This window comes from Aspergillus candidus, assembly GCF_002847045.1.
Source record: "Aspergillus candidus strain CBS 102.13 unplaced genomic scaffold BDW47scaffold_11, whole genome shotgun sequence".
NCBI lineage: Eukaryota > Fungi > Ascomycota > Eurotiomycetes > Eurotiales > Aspergillaceae > Aspergillus > Aspergillus candidus.
The window spans coordinates 300,086-324,492 of record NW_020194016.1 but is presented as its reverse complement, the minus strand read 5'-3'; the positions used below and the strand labels follow the sequence as shown (position 1 = coordinate 324,492).

The 24,407-nt window shown below is 55.2% G+C and overlaps 10 protein-coding genes across 10 annotated transcripts in view; 4 read left to right on the top strand and 6 right to left on the bottom strand.

The window, feature by feature from the left end:
• The first annotated feature begins 435 nt into the window (after nucleotides 1-435).
• Nucleotides 436-2,905, top strand: BDW47DRAFT_8526 (high affinity methionine permease). Its single transcript, XM_024820041.1, has 6 exons — nucleotides 436-893; nucleotides 986-1,217; nucleotides 1,281-1,734; nucleotides 1,789-2,053; nucleotides 2,107-2,269; nucleotides 2,340-2,905. The coding sequence occupies exons 1-6, from the start codon at nucleotides 791-793 to the stop codon at nucleotides 2,749-2,751; spliced, it is 1,629 nt and encodes a 542-aa protein (XP_024673861.1). The 5' UTR covers nucleotides 436-790; the 3' UTR covers nucleotides 2,752-2,905.
• A 1,673-nt stretch (nucleotides 2,906-4,578) lies between these two features.
• On the top strand, nucleotides 4,579-5,706 carry BDW47DRAFT_130631 (terpenoid synthase; the record flags this gene model as incomplete). Its single annotated transcript, XM_024817145.1, has 3 exons — nucleotides 4,579-4,952; nucleotides 5,005-5,473; nucleotides 5,539-5,706. The coding sequence occupies 3 exons, from the start codon at nucleotides 4,579-4,581 to the stop codon at nucleotides 5,704-5,706; spliced, it is 1,011 nt and encodes a 336-aa protein (XP_024673860.1).
• A 533-nt stretch (nucleotides 5,707-6,239) lies between these two features.
• Nucleotides 6,240-9,030, top strand: BDW47DRAFT_116334 (M1 family metallopeptidase; the record flags this gene model as incomplete). Its single annotated transcript, XM_024814914.1, has 3 exons — nucleotides 6,240-6,391; nucleotides 6,440-8,810; nucleotides 8,902-9,030. 3 exons carry the CDS (start codon nucleotides 6,240-6,242, stop codon nucleotides 9,028-9,030), a joined length of 2,652 nt encoding a protein of 883 aa, XP_024673859.1.
• A 414-nt stretch (nucleotides 9,031-9,444) lies between these two features.
• Nucleotides 9,445-14,767, bottom strand: BDW47DRAFT_116332 (dead box ATP-dependent rna helicase; the record flags this gene model as incomplete). Its single annotated transcript, XM_024814913.1, has 7 exons — nucleotides 9,445-9,601; nucleotides 9,712-11,621; nucleotides 11,689-11,850; nucleotides 12,403-13,801; nucleotides 14,276-14,379; nucleotides 14,433-14,648; nucleotides 14,699-14,767. 7 exons carry the CDS (start codon nucleotides 14,765-14,767, stop codon nucleotides 9,445-9,447), a joined length of 4,017 nt encoding a protein of 1,338 aa, XP_024673858.1.
• Nucleotides 14,768-15,074: 307 nt separating this feature from the next.
• Nucleotides 15,075-16,010, top strand: BDW47DRAFT_102516 (mitochondrial 54S ribosomal protein mL59). Its single transcript, XM_024811886.1, has 2 exons — nucleotides 15,075-15,737; nucleotides 15,799-16,010. The coding sequence occupies exons 1-2, from the start codon at nucleotides 15,132-15,134 to the stop codon at nucleotides 15,838-15,840; spliced, it is 648 nt and encodes a 215-aa protein (XP_024673857.1). The 5' UTR covers nucleotides 15,075-15,131; the 3' UTR covers nucleotides 15,841-16,010.
• Nucleotides 16,011-16,118: 108 nt separating this feature from the next.
• On the bottom strand, nucleotides 16,119-18,855 carry hxB (putative molybdenum cofactor sulfurase protein (HxB); the record flags this gene model as incomplete). The annotated part of the gene is made up of 2 exons (XM_024814912.1): nucleotides 16,119-18,667; nucleotides 18,777-18,855. The coding sequence occupies 2 exons, from the start codon at nucleotides 18,853-18,855 to the stop codon at nucleotides 16,119-16,121; spliced, it is 2,628 nt and encodes an 875-aa protein (XP_024673856.1).
• A 488-nt stretch (nucleotides 18,856-19,343) lies between these two features.
• Nucleotides 19,344-20,367, bottom strand: BDW47DRAFT_8490 (uncharacterized protein). Its single transcript, XM_024820029.1, has 2 exons — nucleotides 20,158-20,367; nucleotides 19,344-20,098 (listed from the first exon to the last, which is right to left on the bottom strand). The coding sequence occupies exons 1-2, from the start codon at nucleotides 20,230-20,232 to the stop codon at nucleotides 19,571-19,573; spliced, it is 603 nt and encodes a 200-aa protein (XP_024673855.1). The 5' UTR covers nucleotides 20,233-20,367; the 3' UTR covers nucleotides 19,344-19,570.
• A 592-nt stretch (nucleotides 20,368-20,959) lies between these two features.
• BDW47DRAFT_102512 (phosphatase PAP2 family protein) lies at nucleotides 20,960-22,998 on the bottom strand. The gene is made up of 6 exons (XM_024811885.1): nucleotides 22,820-22,998; nucleotides 22,614-22,725; nucleotides 22,527-22,553; nucleotides 21,980-22,470; nucleotides 21,919-21,930; nucleotides 20,960-21,870 (listed from the first exon to the last, which is right to left on the bottom strand). Exons 2-6 carry the CDS (start codon nucleotides 22,676-22,678, stop codon nucleotides 21,074-21,076), a joined length of 1,392 nt encoding a protein of 463 aa, XP_024673854.1. The 5' UTR covers nucleotides 22,679-22,725; nucleotides 22,820-22,998; the 3' UTR covers nucleotides 20,960-21,073.
• A 259-nt stretch (nucleotides 22,999-23,257) lies between these two features.
• Nucleotides 23,258-24,338, bottom strand: BDW47DRAFT_102511 (uncharacterized protein). Its single transcript, XM_024811884.1, has one exon. The coding sequence runs from the start codon at nucleotides 23,850-23,852 to the stop codon at nucleotides 23,667-23,669; it is 186 nt and encodes a 61-aa protein (XP_024673853.1). The 5' UTR covers nucleotides 23,853-24,338; the 3' UTR covers nucleotides 23,258-23,666.
• Nucleotides 23,877-24,407, bottom strand: part of BDW47DRAFT_8459 (uncharacterized protein) — a 2,343-nt gene continuing 1,812 nt past the window's right edge. Inside the window, exon 2 of the mRNA XM_024820018.1 lies at nucleotides 23,877-24,407. This exon is cut by the window's right edge and continues 13 nt beyond it. Coding sequence (XP_024673852.1) covers nucleotides 24,161-24,407 — 247 coding nt within the window. The 3' untranslated portion in view covers nucleotides 23,877-24,160.

Sequence of the window (24,407 nt, the reverse complement as noted above, 5' to 3'; positions counted from 1 at the left end):
GTTAGGTTTTGACTTGAACCGTCTGATGTGGTTGACTGCTGATGCGCGTGGGATTGTATAGTACACAATCCATTATACATCTCCCTACTACATTTACATATCGGTGACGACTAGACCTAACCCAGTGGGTCTGTCTTCTACAAGCTACAACAGCCACCCCAACGGAGCCCTCTATAGAACTCACACAATGTCAACATTAAACCAGCGATGGCGTGATTGATTTCTGTGTGTCATGGGCCATCGGGGACTCGGGCAGACTCTGGGTCAAGTGGAGACCCGACGGAGCCAAGACCGCGCCTTTTGCCATTATCGCTTCGGGCCCTGAGAAGAGAATTCTGCATGGGGATTATCATTGGCTGAGGGATTTTAGATGGTGGGTATATACCGGTAGACAGATGGATAGGATCTCTGATGGCGAATTTGGCTGTCACTGTCGGCGGAGCTTGCTGAGCAATCTTTTTTTCTTTCGTGTTTGTCATTCATTCTTTATTCTTCGTTGACTTTGTCGGAGTTCAATATTGTCGAGTATAGACTGTGGTAGTCATCTCTGGCTACTATATACTCACTGAAGACGCGATCGCATCGTTTGCGTCTATCTACACGTCACTATAGACTGGGATTGGATTGCATCAAAACTCACCCTAGCACACCATACACCACACCATCCCCGCTACGACTCTATAGCGGTATATAACTCATTCGGAAACACCTACCGAAGCCCACCTACCGAGTCTATACATCTACACATCCATACAGAGACACGATCCCTATAGGAATACAGGAAACGAAAATGACCGACGCGGTCACCGAATCCGCCTACCAAAAGGGTCTTATACCCGACGCGAAGCCAGTCGATGACGCCCCGCGACGGACGGACGGTGTTTCTCAGCTCTGTATGCTTCCCTCTCTTTATCACCTGTTTTATCAGACAGCACCGACTACCAGGGACGGCACCGATTCTACGAACAAAGCTAACTATTCCCAGACGAAGGAAATGTCTTCGACGCCACCCCCGACGACCGCCGCCAGATCGGCGTCATCAGCGCCTCGTTCCTCATCTTCAACCGCGTTATCGGCACAGGCATCTTCGCTACCCCGAGTACCATCCTCTCGCTTTCAGGGAGTGTCGGCTTGTCGCTGATTATGTGGGTTGTGGGGACGTTCATCGCGATGGCTGGGACGGCCGTTTATCTCGAGTGGGGAACTGCTATTCCTAAGTACATCCTTCCCTCCCTTCCCTCTCCGGGGAAAATAGGACATGCATATTAATAAGAGTATAGAAATGGCGGCGAAAAGAACTACCTCGAATATGTCTTCAAAAAACCCCGCTTCCTCGCAACAGCCATGTTCGCCTCCTACGTGGTCCTCCTCGGCTGGGCAGCCAGCAACAGCGTCGTCTTCGGCGAATACATCCTCAACGCCGCCGACATCGAAGTCGGTCGATGGAACCAGCGCGGTATTGGCCTCGCGTGCGTGACAGCCGCGTTCCTCATCCACGCCACGGCCGTCAAGTGGGGTCTGCGGTTGCAGAACTTGCTGGGTGTGATCAAGCTCGTTATCATCGTGTTTGTTGCTGTCGCGGGCTGGGTTGCGCTTAGTGGGCGCATGCATATTGAGAATCCGCCGCATAATTTCCGCAATGCGTTTGAGGGGACTACTGGGAGTGGGTATGGGATTGTGATGGCTCTGTATAATGTCATTTGGTCGTTTATTGGGTACTCCAATGCGAACTATGTATGTCCCTCCCCCGACAGACAGTTTGAAGGGAAAAGAAGCTGACAGAAACAGGCCCTCAGCGAAACCAAGAACCCCACCCGCACGTTGAAGATCGCCGCTCCCCTCGCCATCGGCGCCGTCGGCGTTCTCTACATGCTCTGCAACATCGCGTACTTCGCGGCTGTGCCCAAGGCGCAGTTCCTGGAATCCGGACAGACCGTCGCGGCGACGTTCTTCGGGAACATGTTTGGCGCGCGCGCGGAGAAGGTGATGTCTGTTTTTGTGGCGCTCTCTGCGTTTGGAAATGTGTTGTCTGTGATTTTCTCGCAGGGACGAAGTATGTCTTCCTCAAGTCCTTGGGTGTTGTGGCTGCAACTAACGAGTTTATAGTCGTGCAAGAAATGGGCCGTGAAGGTATCCTTCCTTTCAGCAAGCTCTGGGCGAGCAACAAGCCGTTCAATGCCCCTGCGGCTGGACTGTTCGAGCACTGGGTTGTGTCCGTCATTATCATGCTTGCTCCTCCGCCGGGCGACGCCTACAACTTTCTCGTCAAGTATGTCCTTTTTTCCCTCTTCCTCCTGCACCTTCTCTCCCCAATAGACATCAAACTAACAATAATCAAGTCTCATCTCCTACCCCCTCTCGATTGTCAACTGCTTCGTCTCCGGCGGCCTCATCTACATCTACCTAACGCACAAAACCAACTTCCCCGACTGGGCGCCAGGAATCAAAGCCACGCTCCCGGTGACAATCTTCTTCTTCCTGTCCAACTGCTACCTCGTCGTCGCGCCGTACGTGCCGCCCACGCCAGACCAGAACGTCTACAAAGAGCTGCCGTACTACCTGCACTGCGTGGTGGCGGTGGCGATCTTTGCGCTGGGCGCGATCTACTGGGTCGGATGGGCAGTCGTGTTGCCGAAGCTGGGGGGGTATCTTTTGGTGAAGGAGACCGTTGTTGATGCGGATGGGTGGTCGCGGAGTGTGTTTACGAAGTTGCCGTTGGGAAGTGAGAGGGAGGTTGGGGATCAGGAGTAGATGGTAGATAGGGGGTGGAGGCCAGCTGGACTGGTCGGTTTGTTTGTTTGGATTGTTGATAGATTTGCGAATGTTGGATATATGTTGGGTACATAATTACTATTCTATTGAATATGGTATCATTCAATTACAAGACCAGAGTATACATCAGGTATTGAATCCGTCAAGTTCATACTAATATATAAGAAATAATATTTATAAGGGGAAAAAAAGATGTCCCAACGCTCTATGGATGCCCATTCAGATCATAATCATGGGCCCCTCAAACTGGCTGGTCACGGTCTGGCAAGCTCTTACCATACTATAAGATATAATATAAATAAGACAATGCAGCTGCCATAGACAAAAAAGTCCGACAGACGCAGGGGTGGCTTGCGTGAGAATGTATATGTATGGAGAAGGAAAGGAGAGGAGAGATTTCTGCAGAGAAAGAGATGGGAAGGGGAGGTCAGGTGATGGGGTTGCCCTAGCCCTAGATACTTGTCCGGGGTGTGTATGCCTGAGGTGTGTACATGTCTGGACTTGGTGCCTGGGGCCTGGAATATGACGTCATTGTTGGTCTTCTATACATCAGCGTCAACCCAGCTAAAGACAATTTCACTAGGCAGGACGGTCTCGTTTTGAGAACTGGACACCATACTGTCTGAGCTCCTCTCTTCTTCAAGAGTTACAAGAATCAGCTGACTTGGTGAGTCAGAACGATGTAATAGACATGGTCTAGATCATTATAGTTGGGTCTTATACCTACAGCCACTTGTAATCCTGCTGTAGAACTTGTATGGCTGAGTAGGTCTGGCCAGGATCATGCAGCTTTATATAACCCTAGAGCATCATCAACCAGCAGTGCTTACAGCGTTGCTTCAGGTGGATGGGGCGGATTCCAGGTGGGGTTGCCCCCATCCTGGCCGGTTGGGGGCTGCAGAATCCGTCTGGGACCGAACAGGGCCAAATGGCTGATTTAATATAACATGGATATATGAATGTAATTGCTCTAGCTGTATAGATATAGACAAGTAACTTGGTTGTTCCTTTCTTCTTTTCTCATAATCTATAATGGTCAAGATAAGTTGTTGATATCAGCCAGGTTAAGCCCTATACCAAACGTTAGTCAACGGTGGTGAAGCCAAAATAAATTACAATGAGGTTCTCAGTATGTCTTGGTCCATATTATAGTCTGAACTTGTCAGCTTGATAGTATGTCTTAGTGTATATTGATAATCATACTGTAATCACTACTTTAGTTTGTCAGTACCTGCCTAACGGCTAGTTTGGGGCGGATTCTTACGGATACACACTAGTCTCCAATATATATTATAGATCTATGAACTAGCAAGGAAGTCTACGGGTAAACTATAAGATATCGACTTTGATCCCTCGCCCCAGCCCCATTCCGAGTGACCCGCCCCGGCCCCAACCGCTCCGCCTTGGGGCCGTCTGGGGCCGTCTGTCACTGTAGCTATCCAGACTTAGTATCTATTATCATACAGAGATGGAATTTAGGGAATCTATTCTTATCACCCCATCGAACCTTATACTAAGAGATTATAGTGTTTGGGGCGTGTAACTCTGCAGAGCCAGTTACATCCCACAAAGGTGACACCACTGCAGGGAAGACTTCACGATATCAAGTTCAGAAGCAGGAAGCTTACATAGAATGTCTGTGTGTCGAATCCTTCGCAGAGGAATGGTTCTGCAGGGTTACGCAGGCTGCTGTTCATCAATGAACCTAGAATATATAAAGCCAGTGTACTCAAGTGATCCTGAGATATTCAAGCAACATCCTCCAATTCCTGCCAGGCTCCAAATATCCATACATACCACCTCATAATGAAGTCCATACAAGTAGAAAGCGCCTTCTCCTACCATGGCCTTGAGATCAACAAGGCCAACCATACAGAGGTCGTCAAATCACTCATCCGGAACTTCCTGGACGATGTACAGTTCGACCGCTCCCTACCGTTTCTCAAAGACCATGAGCTTGACGTCGCGACGTGGACCTACTTCAAGAGTCTGAATCTTGGGCCACGGAACGAGAGAGCGGTGGAAAAGGTCCTCAAGCTTTCTTCCACGCTGGTCCAGCAATCTTATACTTCCCTGCCCTTCGAGATTCGAGTCATCTGTACGATACAGGTTGTGTACATGTTTCTGGTGGATGATATTGCCGATGACTTTATGGAGGAGCTGCGGTGCTTTGGTCAGAAGTACGTACCTTTATCCAAGACTGCATCGTTGATGATCACTAACGCCCTATAGTTTTGTGATGAACAACGGCCATAAACACCCCCTGCTCAGCAGATTCGACAGTCATTTACGATATCTGGCGCGGTATTACGGGCCGTACTGCCATTCGACCATCATCAAGTCGATCTTCGATTACATCAACGGGCGGATCATCGAGCACGAGATGGAACAGACCCGTTTTGCATTCCCTGCCGACTCGAGCTTGATGCCTGTGTTTCTCCGGGGGAAGGTCGGCGCTGCGGAAGTCCTGGTGGCACTGCTGTGGCCCAAGACTCTCTTCCCGGAGGACAAGTACCTGATGCAATACTTTCCGATTACCCAGGAGCTGATCACATTTATCGACTTCACCAATGACATTCTCTCATACTACAAGGAGTTTGTGATCCGAGACGAGAAGGGGAATTTCGTGTCGAATTTCGCCGAGACGCATAATATGACGTATTTGGATGTGTTACGGCATCTGACGAGCTATACTCCCAAGGTAGGTTCCACCTGACCAATCTTATATACACGGATCGAAAGATGCTAATATATCATCTCATCCAGGTCTTGATGTCCGTGTACAAAACCCTCCAAGATAAAGAAACCCTCCTCCGTCCCGTACAGGACTTTGTCAACGGCTGGATCATGTTATGTACGGCCCATCGACGGTATCATTTGGTGGAGTTATTTGCGGATGAGGGGTACCTGCCTCCATATGATGAGGATGCCTAGTCTGTTATTTACCTCGTTTAATGTATACTATTAAGACCCTCATGTCCAGTAGACACGGAGTTGAGAAGAAAGCGTCAGGTGATGTCCGTGCCCTATCTCAGGCACCCATGTGTGGCTGCCTGACTGTCTCCGGCCTGGGTGCCTGACCACTCGATGTGGTAGGCGGTGAGACACTGACCGCCCTCCACGCCCGGCAATACGGACCGATTGTTCAATTTCTCCATCCAATCGACGTTGCATCGCGTCTCATTGTTCTTCTCCATTCATCTTCTTTTCCTCTTCTTTCTCTCCGTCATTCGTCCAAGTGGGGTTGTTTCTCCCCCTCTTTCTGATCCATTGGGTTCATGCGTCGCTTCCCCTCCCCCCGCTTACCGCTGCTCTCAGCATCCTCCCTCTCTCGTCCTGTCCGCTTTTCTCGCTCTCTCACCTCCGCTGCTCCCTCCGCTGCTCACCTCTCCCTCCGTCTTCCCTCGCGTCGTGCCCCTCGTGCTCCGCTTCCACAGGTCTTTAAACGGTACTGCTCCTATCGCAGAATGTGCAGCTCGCGCCGTGCCGAGGTGCCTTCGGGCTCCACCAACATCCAGGGCCGCGAGGTCCTCCCCACCAACGTCAAGCCCGTCCACTACGACCTCACCCTCGAGCCCAACTTTGAGACTTTTAAATATGATGGAACCGTGGTGATCGAGTAGGTTGATCCAAGAAAGGAAGGTCAGGTCCACGCTCACAGTTACAGCCTCGAGGTCGCCCAAGATACCACCTCCATCGCCCTCAACGCCAACGAGCTCGACATCCAGAATGCCGTCGTCTCGGCCCAAGGCGCGGTCGTCACCTCCTCCCCCGAGATTGCCGTCGATGCCGAGAGCCAGGTCGCGACCATCCGGTTTGCTGAGACCATCCCCGCCGGGGTTGCCGCTCAGCTGAAGCTCACCTTCACCGGTATCCTCAATGACAACATGGCCGGCTTCTACCGCTCGTCGTACAAGCTGCCCTCCGGCGAGACCAAGTATCTCGCCTCCACGCAGATGGAGCCCACCGATGCCCGTCGGGCCTTCCCCTGCTTCGACGAGCCCGCCCTCAAGGCCAAGTTCACTGTCACCCTCATCGCTGACAAGGACATGACCTGCCTGGGCAACATGGACGTCGCCTCCGAGACCGCCGTCGGCCAGACCAAAAAGGCCGTCCGCTTCAACACCTCCCCCCTCATGTCCACCTACCTGGTCGCCTTCATCGTCGGCCACATGAACTACATCGAGTCCACCGCCTTCCGCGTCCCCATCCGCGTCTACGCCACCCCCGACCAGGACATCGAGCACGGCCGCTTCTCCCTCGACCTCGCCGCCCGCACCCTCGCCTTCTACGAGAAGGCCTTCGACAGCGACTTCCCCCTGCCCAAGATGGACATGGTCGCCGTCCCCGACTTCAGCGCCGGCGCCATGGAGAACTGGGGTCTCATCACCTACCGCATCGTCGACGTCCTGTTGGATGAGAAGACCAGCGGCGCCTCCCGCAAGGAGCGCATCGCCGAGACCGTCCAGCACGAGCTGGCGCACCAGTGGTTCGGCAACCTCGTCACCATGGACTTCTGGGACGGCCTCTGGCTCAACGAGGGCTTTGCCACCTGGATGTCGTGGTACTCCTGCAACAGCTTCTACCCCGAGTGGAAGGTCTGGCAGACCTACGTCATTGACAACCTGCAGAGCGCCCTCTCCCTTGACTCGCTCCGCAGCAGCCACCCCATCGAGGTTCCCGTCAAGCGCGCCGACGAGATCAACCAGATCTTCGACGCCATCTCCTACTCCAAGGGCTCCTCCGTCCTGCGCATGATCTCCAAGTACCTCGGCGAGGAAACCTTCCTGCAGGGCGTGCGCGACTACATCAAGAAGCACGCCTACGGCAACACCGAGACGGGCGATCTGTGGGCTGCCCTGGCCGCCGCCAGCGGCAAGCCCGTCGAGCAGGTCATGGACATCTGGACCAAGAACGTCGGTTTCCCCGTCGTCAGCGTCACCGAGGACCCGGCCACCTCGACCATCCGCGTGCGCCAGAACCGCTTCCTCCGCACGGGCGACGTCCGCCCCGAGGAGGACACCACCCTCTTCCCCGTCATGCTGGGCCTGCGCACGCAGAACGGCGTCGACGAGGACACCATGCTGCGCGACCGCGAGGCCGCCTTCCCCGTTCCCAACCTCGACTTCTTCAAGCTCAACGCCGACCACTCGGCCCTGTACCGCGCCTCGTACACGCCGGAGCGCCTCACCAAGCTGGGCCAGGCCGCCGCCCGCGGCCTGCTGACGGTCGAGGACCGCGCCGGCATGATCGCCGACGCCGGCGCCCTCGCCGCCTCCGGCTACCAGAGCACCTCCGGCCTGCTGTCCCTGCTGCAGGGCCTCGACAGCGAGACCGAGTTCGTCGTGTGGAACGAGATCCTCACCCGCGTCGGCAGCCTGCGCGCCGCCTGGCTGTACGAAGACACCACCACCAAGGACGCCCTCAAGGCCTTCCAGCGCGCGCTCGTCAGCGCCAAGGCCCACGAGATCGGCTGGACCTTCACCGAGAACGACGGCCATATCGAGCAGCAGCACAAGGCCCTCCTCTTCGGCAGCGCCGGCCTCGCCGACGACCCCGTCATCGTGAAAGCCGCCCAGGACATGTTCGCCAAGTTCGCCGCCGGCGACTCCAGCGCCATCCACCCCAACATCCGCGGCAGCGTCTACTGCATCGTGCTGAAGCACGGCGGCGCAGCCGAGTACGACGCCGTGCTGGACCGATTCCGCCACGCGCCCACCTCCGACGAGAAGACCACCGCGCTGCGCTGCCTCGGCGCCTCAGAGGTTCCCGCCCTCATCCAGCGCACGCTCGACCTCGCCATGAGCGACGAGGTCAAGAACCAGGACATCTACATGCCGCTGGGCGGTCTGCGCAGCAGCACCGTCGGCATTGACGCCCGCTGGGCCTGGATGAAGGCGAACTGGGATGCGCTGTACCAGCGTCTGCCGCCGGGACTGGGCATGCTGGGCACGGTGGTGCAGTTGACGACGGCTAGTTTCTGCACGGAGGCGCAGTTGAAGGATGTAGAATCATTCTTTGCCAATAAGGATACTAAGGTACCGCCTCCTTCTGTTTTTCTTTTTCCTTCCTTCTTCCTCTCTTCTCTTTCTTACCTATATATCATACGACATGCTAATCATATAATAGGGCTTCGACCGCGCCGTCGAACAAAGTCTCGACGCTATCCGCGCCAAGGTCCACTGGGTGGGACGTGATCGGGGCGATGTCAGCTCGTGGTTGAGCACGAACGGGTATCTGGGGGGTGGGAAGTTGTAATCCTTCTTATCTTGCCTGATTTGAACTCTGTAGTATACATAGTGCAGATCGGTCAGGTTCATCAATCTGATCGGCTTTACAGAGTATTGAATACATCTCTTCTCTCTTCCTCTCCTCTACTCTTCTGTGTATCTCTACGTACGTGTGTTTATGCTCCTACTAGTGATTCTCTCTGTCTAGCTAGAGCTAGCATACCATGTATCAATGAACATGACTACCAATCCAGGTAATCGAGGGAATCCAGCTGATCCAGCCAGTACAAGACTCATCCTTGCATCTTACGAACACACACGCACACCTGAAACCATATAGCAGATGGATGCAATAGATAATAACAATAATGTCAATGACGACGAATCAATCCATTCATCTATTTCATTAATTAAGTTAAGAAAGTAAAAGTAAGATAAGTAATCACCACCCCTTCCCAAACGGCTCATCCTTCTTACTAAACCCTCCCCCTCCCCCGCCACCACCGCGATTCGGCTTCGACTGGGCAGCTTCATGCTTGCGGAGGTCCTCCGGGACGCGCGAGATGGGCGATTTCATGAGCATTTGTTTGAGGTCGTACCTTCATTATCATCATTAGCATGTTTTCTTTGGTTGATAAGGGGGAGAAATCGATAGGGGGGTATAAGGAGAAGGGGAAAAGCAAGAGAAGAGAAGAGAAAAAAAACATACATAACATCCGAATCCTCACTCCCCAAGAAGGTAATCGCGACACCGCTCTTGCCCGCACGACCCGTACGACCGATACGGTGCGTGTAGCTCTCGATACTAGTCGCCATGTTGAAGTTCACGACGAGACTGACATCCGGCACATCAATACCGCGGCCGGCGAGGTCCGTCGCAACGAGGACATCTGTGGCGCCGCTCCGCACCGAGGCGAGGGCCGCCTCACGCTGGTCCTGCGTTTTGCTGCCGTGCAGCGTGACGGAGGAGTATCCCCACTGTTTGATTTCGCGGGCGATGGCATCGCAGTTGCGTTTGATGTTGACGAAGACGATGATGGGGGGGCGGAAGTCGCGCGAGGCGAGGATCTCGCCGAGGCGCTTCTTGCGCTTGTCTTCGCCGGAGATGAGCTCGACGCGCTGCTCGACGGTGTCGACTGCTTCGCCGGCGGAGCCGATTGTGACGATTGCGGGGCGGCGGAGGTATTTGCGGGCGATGCGCTCGACGGCGGTGGGCATGGTGGCTGTGTACATCATTGTTTGGCGGTAGTGGTGGGAGCGCATGAGGGAGGAGTTTTCGGCCTCGTCGGTGTCGGGCTTTTCGTTGGTTACGGGGAGGGCGTCGAGGATTTTGTTGACGGGTTCTTCGAAGCCGAGGTCGATCATGCGGTCTGCTTCGTCCATGATGATGTAGCAGCACTGGGAGAGGACGAGCATGCGGCGCTCGATGCAGTCGACGAGACGGCCGGGCGTGGCGATGATGATTTCGGCGCCGTCGCGGAGGGAGTAGGCTTGTTCTTCGAGGGAGTGGCCGCCGACGATGCTGACGACGTTGAAGCCGAGGGGCTGGGTGAATTTCTTGGCTTCGATTTCGATCTGCTGGGCGAGTTCGCGCGTCGGGGCGAGGACGATGGCGTAGGGCCCGTCGTTTTTGCGCCACTCGAATTCTTGGATGCTGGGGAGCTCCGCGATGTAGCAGAGGAGGGGGAGGAGGAAGGCGGCTGTTTTACCGGATCCCGTGACGGCCACGCCGATGAGGTCGCGCGATTGCATCGCGATGGGGATGGCCGCGCGCTGGATGGGGGTGGGCTCTTTGTAGCCGACGCGGTTGACGAGCTCCATGAGCTGGCTGGGCAGGCCGGATTCGTCCCATGAGCGCATGGGGTTGGGCACGGCGCCGCCCTTGGTCGCGATGTTGAAGTCCTCCTTGAAGATGCGCCAGTCGCGCTCGCGCATGTGCTCGAGTTTCTTCTCGCTCCAGTGCTTGTCGAGCTGGTTGCGCGTGCTGTCCTCGCGGCGGCGGCGCTCCATCTCGAGGATTTCGCGCGCGCGGATGCCGCCCGCTTCGCGATCGCGGTCTTCCAGTGCCCGCGCGTACTTCTTCGTCAGAGAGTCCGCCACGTCGTCGCTGAATCCCGCGAGCCGGCCGCGGCCGAAGAAGTTGGCTTCGTGCCGGTGCTGGTACAGCGGGTTGTAGTCGCCGCTGGTGTCTTCCTCTGCGTTCCACTCGAAGTTGAACTTGCGGTCTGTCGTCCGCTTGCGCTTCTTCTTCGCTGAGAAGTTCGACGTCTGGTCTGCTCCCATGTACCGCTGCTTCACGAGCGCTGCCTGTGCAGCAGTCTCGTCCTCCTCCACCGCCCGCTTCTCGCCTTTCCTGTCTCGGCCTTTGCCTCCTCGTTCGGTTGGGCGCATGGCGGCCGGGGCTGACGGGGTGTCGCTGTTCCGCATAGCGCGGGGTCCGGTTGGGACTGATCGGCTATCGCCATTGCGGGGGTACGAGTTCGAAGAAGACTCCACGCTGTCGTCAAAGCCATTCGCATTCGACGGGGTTCCGGACTTGCTCTTGCGATCCGCCTCGACCTCTTTGGCGCGTTTTTCCAAGGCGATCTTTTCTCGTTGGGCTCGCGACAGGAATTTAGGCTGTTGAAAGCAACATAGAAACTATCAGTATAAATCTTGATTACCAGGGTGGTATAGATAAACCAACCTTAGCAGCAGCAGCATCCGCCTCCCTCTTCTTCCTCACCAAATCATCCACACTCAACGGCGTGGCCGCCGGCTTCTTCCCCCACCCGAGCTTCTTCTTCTTGGTTTCTACCGGCGGGGGTGCAGGCGGTGCATCTTCCGGCGGCGGCGGCGGTGCGGACACCTCGGGGGGCGGCGGAGGAGCGGCGGAGTCCTCTGGGGGAGGCGGAGGCGGTGTCGGAGGACGCTCGATCGGCGAGGGGGGAGGGAGCCTCGTGGGATCTGGTGTGGATCCGTCGGGTACGAAGCCGTTCATGATGGGTGATGTGATGGTTATGATGGTGTTGGAGGTGAGGTCGGAGATGGCGTCGGTCTTGGAAATTCTGCGGCGCGGAAGATGCGGGATCACGTGATATTCAACCAGGACAGTCACCTTGGTATACAACAGGTCTAGTGATGACTACAGCTTTTGGATTGGAAGGATACGGCATCTACTATTATTGAGACTACCTAGCATTAAAGTACAGTGAAACGTGCCCAAACTCATAAGTCCACCCAACATCACATGAGGTCATCGAGAGCAACCAAAACAACCACCTCGCAGTCCAACCAACTACAAGATGGGAAAATGAAACAGGAAATGTTCTACACGGAGTAGGAAAGGGAATGCGGGGAATGGAGGGAAAAGAAACGATTTACGGACTGGGGAATCATCACGGTCGACCACCTAGGCTACGCTGCCGTTGACGGGCTCCGGCTGCTGGTAGTAGGCGTAAGGGTTGGGCTGCGGGGTCCCGCCGGCCGCTGCGGCCGTCGCAGGGTCCGGCACCGGGACCGCCGGGGCAGGGGTGATCGGGGTCGCGGCCTGGGCTTCCGCGCGGGCGGCTTGAGCTGCAGCACCGGTCCGGGCGTGGGCCACGGACGCCGGCCCGTGGACTTCCCGGTCCAGCGTCATGTACTCCTTGGCGGCGTCCTTGGTCCCGCGCTCGAGGAGGTAGACCATGTAGGTCTGGACCAGGTCCTTGACGACCTCCAGCGGGAGTGAGCTCTTGGAGCGGATGTCATCGACGACCTGCTTGATGCGGTCGTACTGCGCCTGCTCGGTGGCTTCGCTGGTCGGCTGGTACAGCTCGAACAGGAGGTAGCTGCTCCAGAAGGCCTGGCTGTCGAGGTAGTACTGCTGGTTGGTCTGGTAGACCTGTCGGGCCTCCTCGGGCGAGCCCTTGATCTTCCAGAGCAGGCGGGCCCACTCCGCCACGAGCGCGGCCTTGGTGGCCATGTCGGACTCGGGCGAGTCCAACTGGGTCTTGTAGACCTCGATGGCGGCCTCCAGGCCCCCCTGGCGGCGGGACATGTTGGCCAGCGACACGATCGTGTCGACGTGGTTGGGCATGTTGATGAGGATGGCGGAGTGGATCTCCTTGCCGACGTCCACGCGGCCCACCATCTCCTCGAAGTAGGCGTACTGCAGGCGGATGGCCGGGTTCGCGATGGGGACGTACAGGCAGCAGGCGCGCTGGTAGATGTTCCGGACCTCCTCCTCCTTGTCGGCCTGGGAGGCCATCCAGCGCGCGTAGCGCTGCCAGAACTCGTCGTAGTGGGCGCAGGTGACCAGACAGCGCTCGTAGAGGAACTGGATGCGCGGGTACTGGCCCTCGGACTCTTCAAAGTCGAGGTACTTTCGCCAGTTGACGAGCTGGCCCTCGTCGAGCTCGGTCACGTGGAAGTAGGGGCGCTTGATCTCCGACTCGTACGTCCACCGCTTGGTGGTCTCGGTCTGGGTGCGCGAGAAGATCTCGAGGTGGTGGGCGTCGACGCGCAGGCGCAGATCGCGCTCGATCTCGGCCTCGGCCTTGGCGCCGGGGGCCACCTGCGCCGAGGCGGCGTCGAGTTCGGCGCGGAACTGGGACAGGATCTCCGGGGAGGCCAGCTCGGCCACGGGGCGTGTTTGCGCCAGCTGGCGGTAGCGTTCGAAGTAGCGGGCGTACTGATGCATGGGGATGTGGATGACGCGACCGAGGATGCCAAAGATCTTGTCGACGGCCTCGACACGCTCCTCGTATTCGATGTACTTGTCCCAGAACGGGTGTGCCAGGAAATCCAGTCCCACACAGGCGACACCACGTTCGAACAGTCTGCATCATGTTAGTCCGGGAGTCCGGGGCATCCATCAAACACGACTAAGGGGGGGAGGGGACGGGGAGGGCAGGCGACGGGAGACAGGGGGAAGGAAGGGCAGGATGGCAGACATGAGCAGTAATCTTCAAGAGCCCAAACATTTGAAACGACGAGGGTGACCAGAACATGGCAAAAGACGAGCAAGCCCACTGCATCGAGCGCAGAGGGCCATCCACCGAGCAAGAAGTCACCGCTGGAGTCGGTGCAAGGAAACAGGTGCTTGCTTTCAAAAGATCAAGGGAAAGGAGACAGCCTGAGAAGCCACGGGTGAGAAGTAACTCCAGCACAGTCCAGGTAAGGCATCTCACCCATCAGCACGGGAACTGTCGTTGCGTAGGATCTGCGGCTTCGTTCGCGTGCTGCTGTATGGTTACGAAAGGGGGGAGGAGAGGGGAGAAGGGAAGGAAGGAAACCAGCGATAGACAACTTACTCTCGGATCACATCAGGGTCGTGAGAGGTTTCGGCTTTGAAGGTGCAGTAGTTCGTCCAGAGATCGACGGAGGGGGAGATGCTCGCGACGCCTCGTTCGTAGACCTGTATTCTTAGCGACCGACCGTAGCGGACGGAACTGGCGTCAGAGATCATACCATATCTGCCGCCTCCGTTCCTGTGATTGAGAATTCCAGATCGGCATATTTCTTCCAGTATCCGAACAACAAGGGGAATTTGGCGAGGAAACGATCGTAGACATTTCGGACGGTGGTGATGGCCTGGGGGTTGGAGTTGCGGTTGATTCCGCCTTCGAGGGCCTCTGCGGCGCGAACGAATCGTTCCCAGGTGTCGAAGTTATCAGGATCATCAGTCTGAAGTCCGAGTCAGCATAGGTGTCTAACTATTTCCATGAGCGACATACCAATTCCACCTCGATCTTCCTCAGCTCCGCATTCTCCTCCTCGGAGCCGCCATAGAGGTAATCAGCCATGGTGGCTAGACTAATGACAATGGACAATACGGGATAGATAGAGGAGTGAGGATAAGAGAATGAACAATCAACCAGAGTAGAAGGATAGAAGGGGGAGAGAAGAGTGGATGTGAAGAAGAAGAGAGATGTCGCAAGGAAGCCAGACAAGACAAGACAGTAACTCGACCGTAACTGAAGGTCTCAGTCTTTCCAGCCACAGGAAAAAAGCCGAGCCGCCGCCGAATCCGGTTTAGCGCCAGCCTGAACAATCTCAATCCTTCTCCATCTTCATCTTTATCTCCATCATTCAACTCAACTTCGACACACACGAACCCACCCGCGGTCTTGAAACAATTGAAACAATTGTGTCTGGACATCCGCCAAAATGGCTACTCCAGCAACCACTCTCGCCAGCAAACTCCCCCCGCGCCTCCTCAGCTTCTTCGCGCGGTACCCTCCCCAACTCTATTCCGCGGCCGTGACCCCCAAGTCCGAACCCCCATCCAGCACAAAATCCACAACCACACCGTTACCAGAGACGTCGTCAGCGATCGACCCATCCACAGGGGAATCGACCCTCCCCTCGCCCTACACACCCAACCGCGACGCAGGCGGCCACAAACGGCCCGACCCCAGCGCGTTCTCCCCGTCCAAGGCCATCCTCGCCACCACCGCCGAGCATCCCAACCCGTTCCTGCCGCGCAAGAACTTCCGCACGGGCAAGTGGATCGGTCCGCGCGTGGGTCTGCGCGTGCAGGCCGAGCTGGTCAAGCTGGCGGCCAAGTACGACATTGAGGAGCTGCTGCCGGCGGGACGCAAGTCGACGGAGTTTAAGGAGACGAGGCGGGCGGAGCGTGGTCTCGCGATCAAGGGTACGGGTGTTGGGCAGAAGGTCAAGGGTCATAAGTGGGAGAGGACGATGGAGACTCGGTTGGATGATCGTCGGAAAGCCATGATGGAGATGCCGGAGGCGATCCGGTTGTGGAAGCAGGTTTGTTCCCTTCTTCTTCTTCTCTTCGGTGATGAAACGGTTGATGCTAATCCTGGTGCAGAGAGGTCATGGTCGTGGCTGGAAGAAGTGGCCCAAGCGGTAAATTTAGGTCACTCTGGGCTGAGTTTGTATTATGTTTGGATCGACTGTCTACGGGATGGTCTGTGGGATGGAGTTAGCATGTCTACTATGTACAATATATACTGGTGGATTCCTTGTATGAATGATAGTTTACTACATATACTACATGGTCAATTCATGAACAATACCACCACTTGAATGCTGTAGTAGGTATGCAACAACCCAGCATGTATCATCACCCATCCTAAACCAACACCAACCCACACAGCCAACCAACACCCAAGACATAAGAAAGAAAAATCAAAACCCACCCCTAACCCCATCCCCAACCATAACACCAACACCAACCGCTTCCCCAGCAGAGTGATTAACAGAAACATGCCTCCCAAAAAACACCCCCCTTCCAACCTTTCTCGTCTTCACAAGCGTCGAATACGGCTCATCGCCGCGTATTCCCGTCGTCTGATCTACACAGACCATTTGACAGCGTTGGCAGGAGGCGAGGACATTAAATTTCATCTCTTGTTGTTGTTGTTGATTTTGGTGGTTTTGGTGATGGGATGGCGGGATAACAGTGAATGAGTTCCATGTATCTTCGACGTAGGGATTCTCTATGCGTGTGCTGTTAGGGAAGGAGGGTGATTCTGCGATGAGGATGTTTGCGCGAAAGACGTCTGCAGGGACTGCTTTTGATTTCGGTCTTGGTGTTGCAGTGGTGGTTGTAGAAGTAGTGGAAATAGTGGAAGGAAGAGAACCCGACTTGATATGTTCGTTCAAGCGATTAACGGACGAGCGGGATATAAGTAAGATAGGACTTTCATTAGAGAGGAGGATAGGCTGGTTTGCTTGAGAAGAATTCGGAGTCGATGAAGTAGGAGTAGTGTCAGGAAAAGCACCAGGCATACTACCAACACCAGATTGCGCCGCACGCAATGCAGACTCACGACCTCCTCCCCCTCCTCCCGCCCCCATCTTCTCAGGCAACGGAGGAAACCGTGCCAACGTACACGGGACATCAAGAAAAGACGAAAAGAAAGCAGACACGGCCGGAGCCGTATAAGCCTGGACGACAACCCGATCTCCACAGACAGTAGACGGCTTCGACGCGCTCTGGCACAGCGAGGTCGTGCATGTCGGATTCCGGTCGGTATGTCCCCGGTCTAACGACACTTCCAAGACGGCATCGCCTGCCGTAATGCGCAGAACTCCAAGGGTTAAGTCAATGAAGGGCTTAATGAGCGCCATCCGCGGATACCGCTTCTGGTTCAGCGTTGCGCCTGTGCCCTGGTGAATAAGACACCACTCGCGGTCCCACGCGAGACCCTCCTTCTTGACGGTCCAGCGTTGACCGTCGGGGACTTTGAACGCGCCGCAGCTTTTGATGGGGTATACTGATAGGGCTTCGATGTAGAATTCAGCCGGGGAGATGTCTTCAACCGGGGGATCCGAGGCAACACGCGCATCCTTCTCAACGTAGAACTCGTCCACGAAATTCACAAACGCATCGACATCGCCCAGACTACTCATCGCGCCCAAACTCACTCGCAGAATCCCCGTCGGCCGCCCATCCATGATATCGTGATCATCACCGCAGCGCAATCCCGCAGAGAAATGGCGACGCATGTCCCCGCCACTCCAGCCTAGACTCCGCGCCGTCCCGCCGGGATTGCACAGCGTGCCGGAGCGGATCTGGATGTTCTTCACGGCGGCGAGTCTCTCCACCTCGGACTTGCCGATCCATGCGCCTTGACTGTTCAGTAGATTGAGGGCGATGATGGGGCCTTGTCTTGTTGAATCTCCGTAATCTGCCCCTCCATACAGACAACAGACAGGCTGACCATTCCAGTGTCTCAGCGCAGCTAACCGCCCCGCTAGCCGTTGTGCCAGAAAACGCACATGAAGCGCAACGCGCTCCATGGACCCGTATAACCGGGCATGAGTCTCCATCGCCGCGCTCAGCGCAACAATACTATGAAACGGGAGCGTACCGTCCTCCAAACACTCATGTATATCCCCCTTCTTCGCATGCCACTTCCCTTCTGCCTCCGCAGAAGCAAGAACCATATCGACGGTCCCACCACCGAAGAACTTCCTAGCGCGGAGAACCTCCTCCACAGCATCCCCCCTGCGCACGATCAGCGCTCCTAGATCCGGGAACCCAAAGATCTTGTAGAAGCTCAGCACGGTGAAATCCGGTGCTGTCCGCGCGTCGCTTAGATCTAGCGGCGAGGTTGATACCAGCGCTGCTGCGTCGAGTAGAGTGAACACCTTTCTATTCTCATTCGCACGCTCAGTCCTTGCCTGGTTGGCTCGCCGGATGCGCTCGCACCACCGTGCTGGGAGAAGTCTCCGGCCGTTCATGTTCGACTGTGCGGGGAAGGCGAATAGTTGCGCTGGGTGCTTGTCGTCGCCGTTGCGTAGTGTAGTGTCAATCCACCCGTCCACCTCATCATCCGTCTCAAAGCAGCGGCTTCGCGCAGCTAACTCGCGCGCGCCGACTAAACTCGTATGCGCATCCACATGGTATCCGTACCAGAAGCCATTGCGCGACTCCTCCTGGGAGATGGTGTCAGAAGGTGAACGGGAAGAATAATCCCTCAACGCATCCCCCACAAGCTTGATCCCGGCCGTTGCATTCGGTACAAAAACCAAATCAAACAATTCCGGGTCCGCGTTGAAGAAGCGCAGTGCGCGCAGACGGATGTCGTCTATGCGTTGGGTGGCGAGCTGGGAGGAGGAGGAGAGGGAGTGGGGGTTGCCGTAGAGGGATGTTGTTAGGTCTGCTGTAAAGGAGGTGATGAGGGAGGTGGAGTAGGGGGTTGTGCCTGCGTGGTCTAGGTAGGTTGTTCCTTTATATCTTATGGTTAGTATTGATTTGGATTTGGAGAGGGGGGGAGGTGTTTGAGAGGTGGTTGAGGGGGGAGTTGGGAATGTTTAGATGGGTTAAGGTGGGGATACCGCTGAGGAGAGGATACTCCCTTTCGCGGAGAGAGTCCACTTCGTCCAGGTAGGGACTATCGCTGGATTGTGCTGTCATTGCTGTGTAGCATGTCTGTTATTTACTAGACATATAATATCAGAGCATTATTGCAAGTTATATGACAGCAGTGGCGAACAGAGGTGGAGGAGGTGTATCTATACCTCAAGCGGACAGGGTGCGCATCTCACCCGCACATATATCAGTCGGGCAGCATATCTCAATTAACCAATTATTAAAAAGTAAGAAGACGAAAGCAACGTCAAGAATAGACGAAGTATAGCCAGATAGCTAGCTATGTGTCGATCGCGAAGAGAGGAGACTAGTGAGTCCCCCACTCTTGTTATCGGTGCGGGGAGATCATGTCGTGATAATACCGAAAAGTCGTGGCAGTAGATGTCATGGTTTGGACATTGGGGAAATGTACGTGTATACCACTATAGACACGGAAGATATGTATTGCCACGGTGTCAAGGGTGGTGTTGATCAGTCTACATCATGTATTGGAGTATTTCTAACTCCCCATATCTAGACTAAGAGTATACCGGTTCTCCAAACAAGCATGTACATTCATGAATTATTAACAACGGATATCATGCTCATCAATCCCTAGCTGAAAGAAAAAAAGAAAAAAAGGAATCAGATCAGTCCAACATCATAATCCATAAGTCCATAATCCATAAGCATAAGTCATAGCCAACCAGGTCAACAAGCATCCCCAGACGTCCATCATATCAATACATCATATCACATCATCCATAAAGCCACGCCGCAATCAAACAACATAATGCGGCCGACTATGCGACCCACTACTATGCCTCCGATGCGACGAGTGTCCCCTGCGAGAACTATGGCTCCTCCTTCTCACAGGAACATCCTTCTCCTGCCCGCGATACAAAAACATCGCCAAAATAGCCGTCCAAAAGAAAAACACCGTCTCCATAATGCCCAGCGCGAAACACGTCTTCAGCATCGCGCACGTCTTGTTAATATCCACCGCAAGCGGGTTTCCCGTGCGTTCGCCGTATACCCCGAACGGGCCGAGCGAGATAGTGACTGTGCCTGCGCGCCAGTGGGCACAGTTTGCGGATGCGATAAAGCGAAGCTGGTAGACGGAGGCGATGAACGCTCCGAAGAAGAGCAGGTCGACGAAGGCGACGAAGGCGGCGGAGCGTTTGGTGGTTGAGTGGCGGATTAGGGTGTCGATGGCCCAGAAGACGGCGATGACGCTGACGATGAAGAGAACGAGGATGTAGGACGGGGTGATTTGGTTGGCTTTGAGGTATCCGTCGATGAAGTAGGCCTTTTATTTGTTAGTGGGGGTGTAGTAAGATATGGGGGGGGGTGAGAAGAGGAACGGACCATCATTCCGATGATGGGAATGAGAAAGGTAATCTCCACCAGGCGGTTGAAGATGAAGAAGAGACTTCCGATCATGGTGGTGGTTGGTGGATGTATGCGATCGGTGGGTTGGAATGTGCGATTGACAGTGCTATAGAAGGAGACAGTGCTATGGGAGGGAGGTCGCGATGACTTCGACTGTCATCCGAGAGAACGACGCTGGTGTGACGAGAACCCAGTGTACCGAATGAAGAAGAAACAAGGTAAATCAACAACCAGAGAGATCGAGATCTGTCGATCAACAATCAAACAAACGGGTACCTGCAAGTCACTCGAGATTCCGACCAACGCACGAGGAACTCGTAGTTAAAAGACACCACGTACACAAGAATGCCGAAAGAATAGCTGAATGGAAGATAAATAAGAAGGAAAAAATATCCCAAGACCATGTAAGGGAAGAAAGTGACATGCAGAAGAATGCAACATCAGAGGAGGCTGGGCCATTGAGTCGGCGGGGTGGCTGGGAATCAACTCAACCCGTCGCATCGCGGAACTTTGCAGCCAGGCGCTTAATTTAAGATGATTCGCTGGGATTCGGTTAGAAATCCATCGAGGTACTTAATATAGAGCACATATAGTATATTTGAACAATCGATACTGTTTATAAATATGGTTTAGATCCTCAATGCAACCCTAGATCTCAGCCCCACGTGTGGACCATGGTCTAGTCTCTGTATCCAGATAGTAGTCTATCCATACAACTGTCAACATTGCTCAATCCAGACCTATCATACAGATCCTAAATCAACTAAAACCAAACCATCATGTCAAATCAAACCCATGTCAAATCAAACCCATGTCAAATCAAACCCATGTCAAATCAAATATCGTCACGTCGTGGCAGTAACCAAAACAATCTATCAAACAAATAGACAATCTACACATTCCGACCTGGTACGTCCGTCACCGTCCGTCCCCCGTGCAGATGTTCCGGCGTCGTCGTCATCGAGCGTGGTGCCGCATGCGATATCCCCATGCCCATGCCCGCCCCCATCCCCGATGCCGTCGACTGCGGGCCTGGGTAGGCCGTGTCGGCGGCGTACCGCGGCAATGAGCCGTCCAACCCTGGGTTCTGAGGTCGGTTGTAGCCGTGTTGCATCTCGTAGCCGTCTGCGACGTCGTCTTCGCTGGATGAGGACCAGTTCCCGTCGTCGCCGCGCGACCGGTGGTGGTATACGTTCGCCGCGTGGGGGTCTGCGTAGGGGTTGGACGTCGTGTATGGGTTGGATCCTGGGTAGGGGTTGGATCCGGTCGCGTAGGTGGGCGCACTGAGTCCGGTCGTTGTCGGCCCGCTCGTCACTGCCAGGCCTGGCGCGTCCATGCGCTCGTCGTCTGGGTTCCGGAGGGCGGCAGTACTCTCGCTGGGTGCGTAGGGCGCGACAGGCTCGGAGCCCCACGAGCGGATCGGATGCGCGCGTCCCTTCTTCCAGGGCTCCGACAGCGGCGGGAAATACTGGCGGTAAGAAAGGAAGGCGCAGACGACGCCCAGAAGGGAGCCCGTGATCACGTCGAAGGGGTGGTGGCGCGCGTCCATGATGCGGCTCACGGCGACCAACGTGGCGCCAATGCAGGGCGCGACGATGATGGCCATTTTCCAGACTTCGCCCCGGTTGTCCCAAAGGTGCAGCTTTCCGCTGAGCCAGAGTGTCAGGTAGAATAGGCCGGCGAAGGATGCTATGAGAGGTCAGCGGTGTACGTGCATTTGATCCGACAAGCGCTTACAGCTACTATGGCCTAGAATGGGTTAGCGACGTGGCAGGAAGAGAGGGAGACAGAGACGTACCAGAGGGCCACGACCGAAAGCCATCCTTGATGATGTGGGGATCGCCGGTACAGATGGTGTAGTTGGACAGACCGGGGATCAGGTCCACACTTCCCTCGCGAGGCTTGCAGCGATCAATGATATCAGGCCGGGGTTTCCCACAGGCACTCTTCAGACCCTGGGTGATGACGAAGGCGACGGCCTGCGACAACAAGAGGCCCAAGAAACCGCAGTTGAACTCCCACAGGCGGTCCTTCAACCGGTAGGGGCCCATCAGCTTCCTCTTCCCGGACATGGGGCTGGTGGGCTTGTGGTGGGAAAACAAGCCATCGAGTAGGAGGGTGTAGACGGCGATGATGGCCAGCGGGATGATGCCGGAGACGATCAGTGCCCCGTTGATGGAGATGCGCTCGTGAACGGCGTAGGGATATTGGAGGGAGATGTTCCTCAGGGAGAAATGCTGGTGGTAGGGCTCGATGGAGTCGATGATGTAGAAGCCGGCGATACATGCACTAGACGGTGGGGTTAGCGATAGATAGTGGATCGTAAGAATTGGAGAAGGACTCACATGAGGATTACATAGTCTAGGATGTATCTACCCAACAGTCACCAGATTAGCCATTGTGACACAGTCGAGCACCTGGAGGAGGCTCACGAGATGACGATGCGCGGCCGTAAGCGCCGCTTGGTGAAGAGCAATTTATCAGGGAGACGACCCATTTCGAGGGATTTAAGGATAGTGAGATGAAGAGAAGCGACAGAGCATTCTATAGTATTTCATTGAGTCAATTAATTATTCCTTTGGAACTATTTCCTTGATATATGTCCAACGCGACAGGGACAACGCAGCGGAAAACTCACCGTGAAGTGTGGAAACCAGGCACCGTGACCTGCACAGTACTAGTGGAGGCGAATCAGATCCGAGGAGAAAACAAGATTCTCGAGTAAGGGGTATGGGGAAGAAAGAACTGTCAAAAAGAAGAAGCAAAAGAAGAAGAAGAAGAAGAGAGGTGAGGTCGGACGTGCATCGTGATAATAAAGACGAATGATCAGGCAAACGGGACCAGGCTTGGCTCAGCCCCTGGCCTTACTGGAGTCAGACCGCCCAGACCATCTGGTCCCGCCGATCCACTTACTCCGCCTCTTTAGAAGCCGATCTGATCTTTGTAACTGCCTAGAAGTCCGAATTATATCTGATATGTGGCTAGTCAATTGTCTATGTAGATATATTTTTGGAAATCATCATGGAAAGAATACGAAGAATATTAATGAATTACTTGATCAATCAACCGCGTACACCTTCAAGCTGCCCCTGGGCCTCAGGCGGCTGGACCACGGGTGGCGCGGGTGCCTGAAACGTGGGACCCATAGTTATCCAGCCCGACTATTAACCTATATGTACACATATCTGGATGAAGAACTATACGAACAATACTCTTTTTTTCTTCTGGCTCATTCTAATACCCCACATTAGGATCATATTGAGGACCCTTCCAGTCTTCCAATCTGATCTTCCACATCCACCGTCCATGCCGGACTTTTCACAAACAGAAAGAAAGACTTATTTCGTCATGTACTAAAATTCATACGGAAAAAAGAAAGAAAGAGAAGAAATAGAAACAAAGAAAAGATGATTGTCATCAACAGAGTGGGGTCCATGAGTCATGTCCGCGTCGCGTTGGGGACTTCCCCAACCGGCTTGATTCGTTTAGCAGACCGTGATGTACAGGCCGAGACTAGAGTATGTTAGCGCGTCATCCAATGTATAGATCGTGAGGGAAGGAACATACGGTGCAGGGTTGTAGTCCTGGAAGAACTCCAGATCGGTGCTGCCCCCACTCTTCATCTCGTAGCTGACCGCCTGTCCCGCGGGGCACGAGAAGCTGGAGATCATGTACGAGTTGCCCGGCGCGATCGTCTTGCTGCCCAGCTCCTGCTTCACCGACGGCTTGTCGCTGTAGGTCACCGACTCGGACGCTGCCGACGACAGGGACGCGAAGTCGACCTTGCCGTCGCCGCTGAAGCTGTACGAGGACGTCTCGAGATCCTCCAGGTGGGGGAACAGGAAAACGAGGTTGCACGTCTTGCCGGCATCCGACTGCGGCACGTCGAAGTTGAAGATGGTCGAGATGGTCGACGACACCGTGCCGTTGAACTGGGTGCCGAATGCCTCGTCGGGAGACGAGGAGTCCACGGGGACGATCAGGTGAGGGTACTCATACTCGCCATGCAAGTCCGAGTCCACCGGGCAGTTACCGCCGGACGGCTGACCGGGGGTACCAGAAGTGCCAGGCTGACCCGGGGTACCGGAAGTGCCAGGCTGGCTAGGGGTGCCGGGCTGGCCAGGAGTGCCAGGAGTGCCGGAAGTACCAGGCTGACCGGGGGTACCAGGCTGGCCAGGGGTGCCGGGCTGGCCAGGAGTGCCGGAAGTGCCAGGCTGACCGGGAGT

Bases quoted from the DNA above. Each gene is read 5' to 3' on its own strand.
- BDW47DRAFT_102511 (XM_024811884.1), bottom strand. From the start codon at position 23,852: ATGATCTCCAGCTTCTCGTGCCCCGCGGGACAGGCGGTCAGCTACGAG.
- BDW47DRAFT_8526 (XM_024820041.1), top strand. From the start codon at position 791: ATGACCGACGCGGTCACCGAATCCGCCTACCAAAAGGGTCTTATACCC. The intron at 1,735-1,788 runs GTATGTCCCTCC...TGACAGAAACAG, and splicing joins GGTACTCCAATGCGAACTAT to GCCCTCAGCGAAACCAAGAA. The intron at 2,270-2,339 runs GTATGTCCTTTT...ACAATAATCAAG, and splicing joins GCCTACAACTTTCTCGTCAA to TCTCATCTCCTACCCCCTCT.
- BDW47DRAFT_102516 (XM_024811886.1), top strand. From the start codon at position 15,132: ATGGCTACTCCAGCAACCACTCTCGCCAGCAAACTCCCCCCGCGCCTC. The intron at 15,738-15,798 runs GTTTGTTCCCTT...ATCCTGGTGCAG, and splicing joins CGATCCGGTTGTGGAAGCAG to AGAGGTCATGGTCGTGGCTG.
- BDW47DRAFT_102512 (XM_024811885.1), bottom strand. From the start codon at position 22,678: ATGGGTCGTCTCCCTGATAAATTGCTCTTCACCAAGCGGCGCTTACGG. The intron at 22,554-22,613 runs GTGAGCCTCCTC...ACTGTTGGGTAG, and splicing joins CGGCCGCGCATCGTCATCTC to ATACATCCTAGACTATGTAA. The intron at 22,471-22,526 runs GTGAGTCCTTCT...CCCACCGTCTAG, and splicing joins CTAGACTATGTAATCCTCAT to TGCATGTATCGCCGGCTTCT.
- BDW47DRAFT_8490 (XM_024820029.1), bottom strand. From the start codon at position 20,232: ATGATCGGAAGTCTCTTCTTCATCTTCAACCGCCTGGTGGAGATTACC. The intron at 20,099-20,157 runs GTCCGTTCCTCT...AACAAATAAAAG, and splicing joins TTCCCATCATCGGAATGATG to GCCTACTTCATCGACGGATA.